This window comes from Elephas maximus, chromosome 2 (genome assembly GCF_024166365.1).
Source record: "Elephas maximus indicus isolate mEleMax1 chromosome 2, mEleMax1 primary haplotype, whole genome shotgun sequence".
NCBI classification, from domain to species: domain Eukaryota; kingdom Metazoa; phylum Chordata; class Mammalia; order Proboscidea; family Elephantidae; genus Elephas; species Elephas maximus.
The window spans coordinates 50,099,890-50,115,279 of NC_064820.1; the positions used below are offsets into that span (position 1 = coordinate 50,099,890).

Sequence of the window (15,390 nt, forward strand, 5' to 3'; positions counted from 1 at the left end):
TGGCTGGCAGTTTTTCTCCTTCAGTGCTCTGTATACGTCGTCCCATTCCCTTCTTGCCTGCATGGTTTCTGCTGAGTAGTCTGAACTTATTCTTATTGATTCTCCCTTGAAGGAAACCTTTCTTTTCTCCCTGGCTGCTTTTAAAATTTTCTGTTTATCTTTGGTTTTGACGAGTTTGATGATAATATGTCTTGGTGTTTTTCTTTTTGGATCAATCTTAAATGGGGTTCGATGAGCATCCTGAATAGATATCTTTTCGTCTTTCATGATATCAGGGAAGTTTTGTGTCAGGAGTTCTTCAACTATTTTCTCTGTGTTTTCTGTCCCCCCCTCCCTGTTCTTGGACTCCAATCACTCGCAAGTTATCCTTCTTGATAGAGTCCCACATGATTCTTAGGGTTTCTTCATTTTTTTTAATTCTTTTATCTGATTTTTTTTCAGCTATGTTGGTGTTGATTCCCTGGTCCTCCAGAAGTCCCAGTCTACATTCTAATTGCTCGAGTCTGCTCCTCTGACTTTCTATTGCATTGTCAAATTCTGTAATTTTATTGTTAATCTTTTGGATTTCTACATGCTGTCTCTCTATGGATTCTTGCAACTTATTAATTTTTCCACGATATTCTTGCATAATCTTTTTGAGTTCTTCAACAGTTTTATCAGTGTGTTCCTTGGCTTTTTCTGCATTTATCCTAATTTCATTTGTGATATCTTTAAGCATTCTGTAAATTAATTTTTTATATTCTGTATCTGATAATTCCAGGATTGTATCTTCATTTGGGAAAGATTTTGATTCTTTTGTTTGGGGGATTGGAGAAGCTGTCATGGTCTGTTTCTTTATGTGGTTTTATATGGACTGCTGTCTCCGAGCCATCTCTGGGAAACTAGATTTTCCAGGTAATCAGCTAAAAAAAAATGCAGTCAGATCCCTATCTGAATTCTCCCTCTGGCTCCGGGTATTCGGATGTTAATGGAGCCACCTGGGGAGGGTGGGGGAGGGATCAGAGAGCTAGGAGTGTAGCACCACAGAATATAGAGCTGATCACCGCGTTTACGCTCCGCCCCCGTCCGCTAAAATCTGGGCGGGACGGCTCCCCGGTTAGGACGCTACTCTCCCCGCTCCGAGACCAGTCACTTCCTCCCAGGGACTTCTCCCTTCGGTGCGCGGCACCGCTCGTGCAAACTGGGTGGGCGTTTCCCGCACGAACGGGTGGGCCCGCCCCCTGGGTCAATTCAGGGGAATATAATTGGACCCCGTGCTCACGCCCCACCCGCTTTCGCCAAAATCCCAGCGGGACGGCTCCCCAGCTGGGACGCTGCTCTCCCCACTCCAAGACCTGTCACTTCCTCCCGGGGACTTCTCCCTCCGGTGCGCCGCGCCACACGCGCGAACTGGGTGAGCGTCCCCCTGCACGAACGTGTGGGCCCCGCCCCGGGGTCGCTTTAGGGAAATATAGCTGACCCCCCCCCCGCTCGCGCCCCACCCGCTTCCCGCCAAACTCCCGGCGGGACGGCTCCCTGGCTGGGACGCTGCTCTCCCCGCTCCAAGATCAGTCACTGCCTCCCGGGTGCTTCTCCCTCCGGCTGCGCCGCTACGCCGCCCACGCCAACCAGGTAGACTCTCTCCCGGGATGGGTTTGGGGGGCTAGGGCTGGGCCCCTTGTCTGTGCCGTCTGCCCCCCTGGGCTCTGCCCCAGATTGGGCTCCGAAGGTCACCTGCCTGGTACGCTGGCTCCTAGTTCTGAAAACGGTCGCTGTCTGCCCGTATTTTTTCGTTTTCCTCTCTAAGTCTGTGCTTGTTGTTCAGAGTTCGTAGATTGTTATGTATGTGATCGATTCACTTGTTTTTCTGAGTCTTTGTTGCAAGAGGGATCCGCGGTAGCGTCCACCTAGTCCGCCATCTTGGCCCCGCCTCCACATTTAGATTTTGAAGATAGAAATTTTCCTGATTTCTGAATTTTTACATTAACTTTTATTGATTCTTAGCTTTTATGTCTTTATTATAGGAAATTGTCTTTTCAAGGCTGGTGCTCAACAGCTCAAGGAGGTTTATAAAAATAGATGTGTGTAACTGGGCAGAGTACAATACTGCAAGCGTTATGCTGGATACTTTACAAATACCAGCTTATTTAATTTTTTTTTGTGGTTTAGGTGAAAGTTTACAGTGCAAGTTAGTTTCTCATTTAAAAGTTTATACACAAATTGTTTTGTGACATTGCTTGCAATCCCTGCAATGTGACAGCAGCCTCCCCCTTTCCACTCTGGGTTCCCTCTGTCTGTTTGTCGGTTTTTCCTGTCCCTTCCTGCCTTCCTGTCTTGCTTTTGGGCAGGAATTTACCATTTGATCTTGTATATTTGATTCAGCTAAGAAGCACGTTCCTCTTATGTGTTTTTGTTTTATACACTGTCTGATCTTTGACTGAGAGGTGAACTTTGGGAGTGGCTTCAGTTCTGAGTTAGCAGGGTGTCCAGGGGCCATAGTCACAGGGGTTCCTCCAGTCTCTTTCAGATCAGTAAGTCTGGTCTTTGTGAATTTGAGTTTTGTTCTACATTTTTCTCTTGCTCTGTCTGGGGCTCTCTATTGTGATCCCTGTCAGAGCAGTTGGTGGTAGTAGCCAGGTACCACCTACTTCTTCTGGGCTCAGGCTGGAGGCTGTGGTTCATGTGGTCCTTTAGTCCCTTGGGCTAATATTTTTCTCGTGCCTTTGCTCCAGATGAGATGGGACCAATAGCTGTATCTTAGATGGCTGCTCGCAAGCTTTCAAGACCCCAGATGCTACTTATCAAAGTAGGATGTAGAACATTTTCTTTATGAACTACGTTATGCCAATTGACCTAAAAGTCCCCTGAGACTATGGTACTCAACCCTCAGCCCCATCATTTAATCTTCATACTAGTTATGGAGGTAGGAAATATTCTCATTTTACAGAGAAGATATTCAAGACACCATCTGTTATTCGCTTTTGTGTTTATGGAGCCTGACCTAGCACCTGGCACATTCAAATGGATATAATGTTTGTGAAACAAACATTGGATAAATGTTTTATCTGTTAACTCAGTCCATATTTTGGAATCTTACCTGGATACGTTATGGCAGGCAGAACACTAGGGTTAATGTGGTACCAGTATGTTGACCTTCATTATTTTGTTAGTTATTGAAGTAAACTTGCAAGTCTAAACCAGAACAAAATGGTTTTATTATGTGAGGGGGGAATGGGATGCACCCCAGGTGGCTAACCTGCAATTCCTAAAATTGAATTTTTGTTCTGACAAAAAAGTCTTTTGGGTGTCCTCTGAGCCTAATGCTGTGGTTACACAACTCCTAATACTATAAAAATTGAGAAATGTTGACAGTGTCTAAACGACCAGCACAAATGAATGATTTGCTTTATATCTAGTTATCGTGTATATATACACAACGAAACCAGGGAAACCTGTCAAGAAGGAAAGCTCAAATATTTTCCACTAATGGAGAGCAATAGAAAAGTGGTAAGACTGCACCCTATCAAAGGCAGAAAATGTGTGAGATCGGGAAAAATAAGGCAGTCTCATTGTGTTCCCGCTGTCACAGGTTTCACTGTATTAACCTCTTTATGATTTTATAGTCTCTCTACTTCACATAGCATCCAGATTGCCTGGAAAGTAGAGGGCTTGCAGAAATGGAGCAGCATTTTCAGGGTAAATTTTCTGATTTTTGCATTCAAGTGAAAATAGAGCAGAATAAAGTGACTCAAAAGCCAGACCAAAAACAAAGTGTTTTTTTTTGCTTTGCAGTATAATTAATTAGCACCAAAAAACATTGAGATGAATTTGTGGTTGTAAGGTGCCATCGAGTAAGTTCCAACTCATAGTGACCCTATGTACAACAGAATGAAACACTGCCCGGTCCTGTACCATCCTCACAATTATTGCTGCAGCCATTGTGTCAGTCCATCTCATTGAGGGTCTTCCTCTTTTCTGTTGATGCTCTCCTTTCCCAAACATGATGTCTAAATGATATATACATTCTTATTGCTTTGGCTTTGTCTGTAGTAAGACCTTTCTTTTGTTTTCAGATTTATTTCTTAACACCGTGCTTAGAATTATGTGACTCAGAGGGTCATTAACATATAATTTTCATTATAAGGTTTAATAGCTTAAAAGGAACAGTCTTGGACAGTGTTACAAATACTTTGTCTTGGAAGCTGGGAACTCTTCAATCTCTGGATCCGTGGTCACAGAATAGTTTCATTAATCACTTCAGCAGGCAAAAAAAAAAAAAAAGAAAACAAAATCCTAAACATTTATTGAAAATATGATGTTGCAATGGTAAATTCAGAGATGAAAAATAGTTTTGAAGAGTCCACATGGAATCAGTGTAATGGGATATAATTGTGGATACTTGTTTAACAAGTTGGCTTTGATTGTTAAACTACCGTGTGTTTCCCTTTTTCCCCCTAAGATGCCAGCAGAAGTGGGTACGCATCAATCACATGTCCTTAAAATTTCTTTCCTCTCTATTCATTTTTATAATAAAAAGGAGATGGTTTCTTTTAAGCCAAGTTAGGATGAAGTGGTTATATCTCTCTGTAGTACTGTGGGATGCAGATGATGGAGCCTCTTTGTATGTTTTTGTCTGTTCTTTTTTAGCTACAGATCATTAGAATAGCTTAATGTCTGAAACAGTCCTTTGAATTAAATTTTCAGGGCAATAATTTGGTAAAACATATTTTTGGTAACTTAATTTCAGAATCTTGTAATTCAAAACCAGAAAGGGTTTATCAAAATCAACAAGTGTTGAGTGTTTGAGGGGTCTCAAGTATGTCTGTTTGGATTTTCATTATACCATATGTCTTAGTCCTCTAGTGCTGCTATAACAGAAATACCACAAGTGGATGGCTTTAACAAAGAGAAGTTTTTTCTCTCACAGTCTAGTAGGCTAGAAGTCCGATTTCAGGGTGCCAGCTCCAGGGGAAGCTTCTGTCTCCGTTGGCTCTGGAGGAGGGTCCTTGTGATGCATCAGTCTTCCTTTGGACTGGGAGCATCTCAGTGCAGGAATCTCAGGTCCAAAGGATGTGTTCTGCTCCCGGTGCTACTTTCTTGGTGGTATGAGGTCCCCAATCCTCTACTTGCTTCCCTTTCCTTTTATCTCTTAAGAGATAAAAGGTGGTGCAGGCCACACACCAGGGAAAATCCCTTTACATTGGATCAGGGATGTGGCCTGAGCAAGGGTGTTACATCCCACCCTAATCCTTTTAACCACAGACAGAGATTATGATTTATAATACATAGGAAAATCACAAAATGGAGGACAACCACACATGGCCTAACCAAATTGACACGTATTTTTGGGGGACACAATTCAATCCATTACACCATGGATTTATTCAGCGTGGGAGGATGAGTTACTAATTTAAAATTTCATGTTAGATCAGGGCTGTTAATTGAAAGCATTAATTTTTTTCTGGCACTTCTATCTGCTAGTAGTATACGTAAAGATAGTCCAGGCTTTATTTTATATGTAATAATCTTGGACACCCAGGTGGCAAAGTGGTTAAGTGCTATGGCTGCTAACCAAGAGGATGGCAGCTCAAATCCACCAGGCACTCCTTGGAAACTCTGTGGGGCAGTTCTACTCTGTCCTATAGGGTCACTATGAGTCAGAATCCACTCGACGGTAGTGGGTTTAGTTTTTTGTTTTGGTTAATCTTGGACAAATTTACCAGACTTTTGGCTTTGTAAAATGTGAATGTTGTATCGGACAAATGAGCTTGGGAAGAAAGAACAATTAAAAAAAATTCTGACAACATTTTGATCATCATGCTGCCTTTAAAGTGTGGCTCTCTGCTCATCTGTGCCCATCTCCTCCCTGCCTTTGCTTCTGTCCCACTTCAGAAGAGCACGTAATTGTCTCCCGTGAGGTGGTAACATGCTGAGCCATCCTTGAATGGGTGGCAGGTTTTTTTTTTTTTCCGTCACGTGGTACTTATCACTAAAGATCTCCAAGTGCTTTTTAAATAATAAAGTGTATATATATAAATATTTAATAGCTTGTCACTTCTGTAGCTTTTAACTGATAGAAACAATGGGTCAGTGATACGGTTATTGTTCTTGTTAGCTGTCATGAGTCAGCCCCAAGTCGTGGAGAGCCGGATCCAGGACCCTTTTGAACTGTAGCATTTTCATTGGTTGAATTTCAGAAGTAGGTTGGCAGGCCTTTTTTTTTTCCTAGTCGTCTTAGTCTGGAAGTTCTGCTGAAATCTCTTCAGCATCATAGCAACATACAGTCCTCCACTGAAAGACAAGTGGTAACTGAGCTTGAGATCAGTCAGCTGGGAATCGAACCTGGAAGGTGGGAATTCCACCACTGAACCCCCACTGCGCTCTGATATGCTTATTACAACATTTAAAATAAGGTTTAGTAATTTTTTGGAATTCTTTCAGAAGTGATAAGTTCAGTTATAATTCTATAGAACGACTGTTTTGATCACATACAATTGTGATTTGAATTCCTAACATGCATTTGATGACTCAAAGCATCTAGCCCCTTGCCTTTCTCTTTTGACACTCCATCTCCCCAAACCAAACCAAACCCACTGCTGTCAAGTCGATTCTGACTCATAGCGACCCTATGGGACAGAATAAAACTGCCCAAAGGGTTTCCAAGGAGCAGCTGGTGGATTCAAACTGCCTACTTTTTGTTTAGCAGCCAAGCTCTTAACCACTGCGCCGCCAGGTTCTGCTGTATCTCCAGAGGCCTACAAAAGAAGTCTTTTCAAAAAACCGGATCACATATTGTCAGCTGTTTCATTTGTGGTGTTTGTATGGTACCTTGTTGGGTGATTGTAAATGAATATGCAGTAAGAAATGCCTACCTCTTATTTTCTCCTGAGGTTATTTTTCTAATTAAAAGGGTGGGTATAAACGTTAAAGACACAGTGTATAAGCTTATTCTTCTACCTCTTTAGAAGTAAAATATTTTAGGAGACTAATGATGAAGCCAGACACCTCTGTTGCAACTTAAGCATAGGACTTCCTGTAGCTGTATTTGATTTGAAAAATAAGACAGTATCAACCCCCATATTTTTTTTTCTAGACAGCAGAGGGCAGCAGAGTTCTAAATGAAATAAAACCGAAAAAAAAAAAAAAAAAAGAAATGGACTCCTATTATTTTGATTCTTCCATTTGCCTCTTGACAGATTTGAAGTTGGTAGCAGAATTCACCTGAGGGCTCTCTAGGATCACGTTGTAAAATTTCTTACTCCTGTCATTTTCTCTAGTTCTCTTTTTACTCTGGAGAAATAGACATAAATACGAAGGTAGAACTTGCTCAATCAGTATTCAGGCAATAATAAGTAGATCTGAATTTTGTATTAATTTCCTAATTTTATTGGTAATTTCACAGTGATTTCTTTATCATAATTTACTCTTTTACTGAAAGTATGTCAGTATGCAATTGATCTGGTAGAAAAAAATACTGTTGCTTTCTAGACACCTTCATAAAAAAATTTTAGAAGCTATAACAAGTTTACCTGGTAAAAATGCTCTAAACGATCAAATAAACCTCTTTAAATGATTCTGAATATAATGCATACAAGATATGTATAATTCTCAAAAAATTACGTGGATTAAACTCTTAGAGCTGATGATTTTGCCCTCCAGGCAATGAATCGCTCCCTGGCTAACGTGATTCTTGGAGGCTATGGCACCACTTCAACAGCTGGTGGAAAACCCATGGAAATTTCTGGCACACATACAGAAATCAACCTTGACAATGCAATTGACATGATTCGAGAAGCTAATAGCATTATTATTACTCCAGGTAAAAAACAAAACAAAACAGAAAAACCCAGACAACTATAATATGGTGTTGGATGGTGATGGATGGTGGTGGTGGTAGGGGAAGGCAGAGGGAATAGCTTGAGCAGAGACTTGGCATTTGGGAAAAATGGAGGTAGAAAAGTGGACACAAATGTGAGATTAATTGTACAGGTAGAATGGACAGAATGTAGGGGTTAAAGGAGAAGTGACTGAAATCTTTGGTTATCCTATAATAACGTCAGAATTGTTGGGAGACCATTTTTTGGTGGAAGAAGAACATTTTAAGTTCTGTTTTAGAGACATTAAATTTGAGGTGGAGATGGGACAGTAGACATGCCATACTGTAGTTTAAATGACAGGTCAAAGCTGGAGTCAGATTGGGAGGCATTAGATGATGGTTGAAGCCCAGGAATTGGCTGAGATTTTCCAAGGAGAGTATGAGGGGATAAAGCTAAAGCCCTGGGTAACTTTGTCATTTAAGGGGAGAACAGAAAAAGAACAACTATTCAAGGAAACAGGAAGAGCAGTAACAAAGTTAGGAGGGGAATCAGAGGACTGCAGGGTCATCAAAGCCAAGAATGAAGGTAGTTTAAAAACACATACATGAGTGTGTGTGTGTGTATGTGTGTGCATGTGTGGGGAGGGGTGGGTGCCCAGCCATATCAGACATTACAGAAGACTGAGGAGGGCCCATTGGGTTTTGAATTTCAAATTTAGGCCAATATTTGAAAAAGTCCAGACTCAAAGTTTGCTTTCATTTTTAGTCTTGTGTACGTTGGCATAGAAATAAGTTTTGATAAGGGAGAGATTAGTTCATAAAATTTCAAAATAAAATACATTCTTCTGTGTTTTTAATGTTTCTTGTAGGCTATGGTCTCTGTGCAGCCAAAGCTCAGTACCCCATCGCTGATTTGGTGAAGATGCTCACCGAGCAAGGAAAAAAAGTCAGGTAGGTGCTCTCGGCAAGAGGCTTGGAATGTGTGTAATGATGCGTGTATGAAATAAAAGTAAGTAGATGACTATTTTTTTCTTTTTTTATTATACTTTAGATGAGGGTTTACAGAGCAAACTAGTTTCTCAATAAACAGTTAGTACACACATTGTTGTATGACATTGGTTAACAACCCCACAACATGTCAACACTCTTCCATCTCAACCTTGAATTTCCTATTACCAGTTTTCTTGTCCCTTCCTGCCTCCTAGTCCCTGCCCCAGGGCTGGTATGCCCCTTTAGTCTTGTTTTGTTTTATGGGCCTGTCTGATCTTTGGCTGAAGGATGAATCTCAGGAGTGACTTCATTACTGAGCTGATAGGGTGTCCAGGGGCCATACTCTCAAGGTTTCTCCAGTCTCTGTCAGGCCAGCAAGTCTGGTCTTTCTTTTTGAGTTAGAATTTTGTTCTACATCTTTCTCCAGCTCTGTCCGGGACCTCTATTGTGATCTCTGTCAGAGCAGTCCGTGGTGGTAGCTGGGCACCATCTAGTTGTACTGGACTCAGTCTGGTAGAGGCCATGGTAGATATGGTCCATCAGTCCTTTGGACTAATCTTTCCCTTGTATCTTTAGTTTTCATCATCCTTCCTTGTTCCAATGGAGTATCCTAGATGGCTGCTTACAGGTTTTTAAGACCCCAGACACTACTCACCAAAGTAGAATGTAGAACATTTTCTTTATAAACTATGTTATGCCAATGGAGCTAGATGTTCCCCGAGATCAAGGAGATGACTGTCTTTTAAAGTGGAATTTTACATATGTAATCCTAGGTAAAGAAACTAAGTAGTTATAGAAAACCCTCTTCTAGGGTTAATCTTACTACCTAGTTTTTGGTGTCACTCTCTAATAGCGTGAGTGGTACTAAACACAGATTTATTTCAGAAAGGGAAATTTTACTATACCAAATTCCAGGATATTTATTAAAGGGGAAATAAAGCAGAAGTTTTGCTTCCCTGTGATTTGATTTGGAGGAGGAGGTCAAACAAAGTATTTGAACCATGTCAAATTGTATCTTTTTGACTTCTGTTTTTCACACTGAAGAAAAACAGAAGGTCTCAAATGAGAGGGCTTTAAAGAATGAGACCCAGTAGTAAACCTGTGGGCTAGTTACTGTTTTGGTCATTTAACTTTCAAACTCTCAGGGTGGAAAAGACTGATGAAATTTTCTTTTTCTAATATGTGTTATTAGAAATACGAATTGGAGCAGCAGCTGCTCCTACCACCTGACATTTGGGTGCTGGACTCAACTCTTGGGTGGGGTATTGAACAGATTGGCAAAGTTGAGGAGTCTACGTTCGTAGGTCTTTCTACAGCACCTTGGATAAAGAGTTTGAGGAACATAAAAATGGGGCTATTGGGTGGTGAACTTGGTGACCATTGTGACACTTTGCATTTGTCCTGCTCACCTTTGACTCCCCATTCTGAATGCTGATGTTACTTAGGAGTCAGCAAAGAGACCCTCTGGTGTTATTCCTGGCAGACCTCCTGCTTATGTCGTGGGCAAGCTGGTTCACTAGCAGTGCCGTTGACACAGAACTGCAAGTCAGAGAGGCAAAATGCTTTGTCTGCCATAAAACAGAATTAGTTCACCAGGGTGTTGACATCTGTTAACAAAACTGTATTAATGTTTCCTAATAAAAGTTCCTTTTGACATCGCTCTTAAAATTTTAGGTGGGGACAGATGATAGGAAAATAAATTAAATAGTACGCCTAGAACTAAGCAGAGTTTTAAACCAGAACTGGATACAGAATCCTGATCTTTGTCTTGAATGTCCCAGCTACTAATAGTTGTAAAAGTGGCCTAGATAATGAAATCAGATAGTTAAACCTAAAAAGTTTTAGTGTCAGCAATATTAATATGCAGCTGCATTTTCTTCCTTCCTTCCTTTCCTTCTTATTTTTCCTCTCTTTCCTCATTCTTCTCCCCTTGCCCTCCCTTCCTCTAATCTATAGTTTGCCTGTGTTTTTCAAATACATGGAGTCAAAATGCTACCACTCATACACTACTAGGTGTGTGATATAGATGGTTTCTATATTTGGTGATAATCTTAGATGAACTGAAGGTAGAAGATGAGAAAAGTCACTGACTTAAAAGAAGTTTTCATATAAGAAGTCTCCTTTTTAATTATTTGTTCTTATTTTCACACAGGGCATTAAACTGTTTTTCTCTTTTAGACATAGTCTTGCCACTTAGAGTATTTGCAGACCTGTAAGTGGAAAGCATGTGTAAAAGAACCTTTTTTGATTTTCCCAAAGAGAAATTGTTTTTCTTTATTTAATCCACATGTGAAAAAGCCTGATGTGTTAGCAGTGCCTTCTGTCCCCACATAAATGTTTAGGAGATGAGTGGCGATTGTAATAAAATCAAGAGAATGATGGCTTTCATGTCTCAGTTATCCCTAGGGAAGGGAGTCGTGAATTTGACATACCTCTCTTGTTATCCATTGATTGGCCGAGGTTAAGGCAGATATTTTGGAAAATCTGCCCAGTGTTAGATGGCTGGGTGCAAAGTTGGAGACCTTTAAAATACTGTTAGGCAGCTTGAAGGAGGGCAGGATGTGAAAGGAAAGGAATTAGAGGGAGAGAGAAAAAAGATCTGAAAGGAAAAGTGATAAGATAAGTGAATCCTTAGTTTCTGACCTGATTAAAGTTAGAATTTTGTCCATGAGGACACAATATTAACTGCCGGGGTAGGAAGATTTCTTTCACACTGCACGAGAAGGTAATTATTTGACTTAAGATTGATTGGGGGGTATTTAAGTCTACATATAGAAATAGTTTCTCAGTTATAAATTGTTTTTTACTGAAGTAATTTTGTGACTAGAACAGAGAGCTTTTCATCATTTCATATAATTTTTGACATAGATTGTTAAATATTTTTTTATGTAGGATTGGAATAAAATGATTGCTCAGCTTAGTTTTTGTGTTTAGGAAAACTTATATTCATTTGCCTATTTCATATTAATGGAGAAATTGTTAAATTTTTTTTACTGTAGTATACTGAATTTTCAACATGGACCCTGTAACAGTTATGTAAATCTCATAGTTAAAGAGGATTATTTTTGCTAACATGATGACAGTAGATTATCATATTTTTCTTTCTAGCTTCTGTGTGGGATTTTTTTAAAAAGGGAATTATAGAAGCTTTGTTGATTTTGCTTTATGTGTGTCATCATCTTTTCACAGGAGAAATGCAAATTTTCTTTATGAAGTTAGGAATACATATATACATAGATGCTAGCTTTGTTCTTTTTTTTTAAAGAGGCAAATGCCTGTTTGAACAAGAGATGGCTGCAGCGGTTACCTCGTATTTTAATGAAATAAGTCTGTATTTACAGTTTGCGGTAATTTAGTCCTTTCATCACTCTGTAGAGCTCCCACGGTGTTCATTGAGTGCAGCTGCCGGCCCTCTGGTTTCAGTAGGTCTTTGTGCCTCAGGACCCCGGCATGCCTCATGTCCAGATGTGGTGACATATTCACACACATCCCCATGGAAATGTGCCAGTGTGGCCATACGATTGCCATCAATTAGTTATGCCCATGTGGTGCCAAGAAAAATTGCATCTGTCATACAGTCTGTCTGGCTTCATGGCCCATGATTGATTTAGAGACATTCCCGTTTTCCTTTACTTTGGCCATAGTCATAATATGCTCACAAAAAGCTGAGATTATGTAATGAAGCACATGACATTTCACGACAAGAGCTCATTTCAGAATGTCGTGAAAGTTCATGGACTTAGTCCTTCTTTAGTGATCAGATTTATTTTGCTTCACAATTGCCTGGAATGCATGTGCAACTTACCTAACTTATACTTGGTCTCTAAAAGGACTTTATTACACAATTCTTTTGGTGCAAGGCCACAGACAATGTTTTTTGTCTACTTCTCTATTTTTGGGTTGATTATATTATAGGGCTTTCTTATAAAGCAAAGATAATGATCCCTATGAATAATTGTTAGAAATGGGTGCAGTTTTTTTCTCTTTATAATTGGTCACTGCTTGATTTTCTTCCTATAAAGGATTATTGCTTAGATTATCACAGAAGTCTTTTGAATTTATGAAATCATGTTTCACCTCCTTTGACTAACTGATGTTACGTGCTGCTTTCACGTTAATGTTCAACTGTATCTTTCTATTAATGTATCAAATAGAAATTTATTACTAGGTGCTGAGGATACAGAGATGCATAAACTCTCAAGAGTTTATAGTTATGAAGAAAAATCTTTTACAAATGAATGAATGAATCCTGTGTAATGTGATTTAAAAAAAAAAGCAAACCCATTGCCGTCAAGTCAATTCCGACTCATAGGGACCCTATAGGTCAGAGCAGAACTGTCCCATAGAGTTTCCAGGGAGCACCTGGTGAATTTGAACTGCCGACCTTTTGGTTAGCAGCCATAGCACCTAACCATTACGCTACCAGGGTTTCCTGCTTAATGTGATGGTATGGTAAAACAAACAGAGTAGAAATAGGGAAGGAATGCAAAGGAGAGGAGTTAACTGCCCAGGAGATGTTTTAAGCTTTTCATACTACGCATACCATGAAATTTTTTATGTTTTAAAAACATAAATATACATATGTTTTTTTATCCTCTGTCTGAACTCATCTAGCTTTTTATGATATTTGCTGTTTAATACTTTTTATGGTTTCATTTAAATACATGTTGTTTTTGCTGTGAAACCCATTCTTTGAAGATGCTTGAAGATGACGTATTTTGTCCATCTAACTTGGATTTCCTTGCTTTTCACATATTAAATGTGATTCTAATGAACAAAGGATCAGCCTTTTTGGATTTGTTATGTTCTTGGGTAGAGGATAGCAAGGGCATGCAGAATTATAAACTAATAAAAGTACATGCTCCTGAAGAGAATAGAAATTAGGCCAGATAAAATGTATAATATAGTATTTGGGTAAGTAAATAGACATTATTTAGCACTTTCATGTCAGCTTTGCAATTCTTTCTTTTCAGACATGACTAGTCTTTCATTCGTTCACTGAATAAATATTTATATAGTGCCTACTTTGGGCCAGGCCCTGTTCTAGGCCCTGAGGATACATGAGTGGCTATAGCAGATAAAAATTCCTAACTCTGTGAAGCTTATGTGTTTCCTGGGAGGTTAGTTAATAGGCTTCAAGATCTTTTAAATTGGAGACATTATAACATCATCGTGTCCCCAGTTCAGTGCTACTGAAATGGGAAGAACATCTATAGCATAGATTATTGTAGCATAGTTTCAGAGTTACAACTGGCACAACGCTATTTGGTGATGAATTAGCCAGTGCTTCTGATTTTCTGAAAGAATATAGTGTGTTTCTTTGCACTTTGTACTGAACCTGGCTTCTTAAAAACATGGTGGCTGTAAGGTGGGAGAGATTGGTATTATTTGTGTGGCTGGTCAAATGAGTAAAACTTTTGGGAGAAGAGGAAAATCAAAGGAAGTTATGTGTGTTCACTCACATTTGTGTTTAGACTATTGTATATAACTGCCAGTATGTTATGCTCCTAGAAAGTGGCCACCTTCATCCCAGATTCTGACTGTTGACCAGACTACCTTTGGCTTTATAGTGGCCGCTTTAGACAGCATCTTGGTATGATGGAAAGAACAGAGGACTATGTTAAGAGCCTGTACTTTGGGTGCTTTGTAAAGCCTCTTCCAGCTGTAACTTCTAGGACGCATTCCTTGGAAACTCTTGTCACACACATTCTAATGCCCTGCGGGAGCTTGATATTGATGAAACCGGTGCCTCTAACCATCAGAGTGATTTTTGATTTCTAGTTCTAGTATTAGTTATAATAAACTCTTCCAGCTGAGTTTCTTCAGTGAGGTTTTTGTAAACATGGCAGAGTATAAATAAATAAAACCTGTCTTCTCATTTCATGTGCAAATTCGTCACTATTTTGCTTATAATGATTTTCATATTGTAGAGCCCACTAGCCATTGCATTTGAAGAGCAATGTTATTCAAACAGAAAGATAAATTATGTGTAATTTTTACTTAATCTCTGTAATGTACCAAAATGTAATGTTCTAGAACATTAGTTATTATTGTTGTTAGGTGCCGTCCAGTTGATTCTGACTCATAGCAACCCGATGAACAACAGAACAAAACACTACCTAATCCTGCGCCATCCTCACAATCATTGCTATGCTTGAGCCCATCGTTGCAGCCACTGTGTCAGTCCATCTCATTGAAGGTCTTCTCTCTTTCACTGACCTTCTATTTTATCAAGCATGATGTCCTTCTCTAGGGATAACATGTCCGAAGTATGTGAGACAAAATCTCACCCTCCTGGCGTCTGATGAGCATTCTGGCTGTACTTCTTGCAAGACAGATTTGTTCCTTCTTCTGGCAGTCCATGGTATAGTCAATATTTTTCGCCAACACCATAATTTAAAGGCCTCAGTTCTTTGGTCTTCCTTATTCGTTGTCCAGCTTTCACATACATATGAGGTGATTAAAAATATCATGGCTCGGGTCAGTCGAACCTTAGCTCTCAAAGTAACATCTTTGCTTTCTAGTGGCAAATAGAATTTTAGTTTTTCCTCAGATACCATTCTTTATAGTCTTATTGGTTATTTTGAAATAAAAAAGTCAGTAAT

General features: G+C 39.6%; 1 protein-coding gene across 9 annotated transcripts in view; it reads left to right on the forward strand.

Annotated features, from left to right (window-relative positions):
- Positions 1-15,390, forward strand: part of NNT (nicotinamide nucleotide transhydrogenase) — a 126,741-nt gene that overhangs the window by 78,108 nt on the left and 33,243 nt on the right. For all 9 annotated transcript variants that reach the window (XM_049863273.1, XM_049863322.1, XM_049863291.1 and 6 more), the window contains 2 exons: positions 7,639-7,798; positions 8,665-8,746. In XM_049863273.1, coding sequence (XP_049719230.1) covers positions 7,639-7,798; positions 8,665-8,746 — 242 coding nt within the window. The remainder of the gene's footprint in view (positions 1-7,638; positions 7,799-8,664; positions 8,747-15,390) is intronic.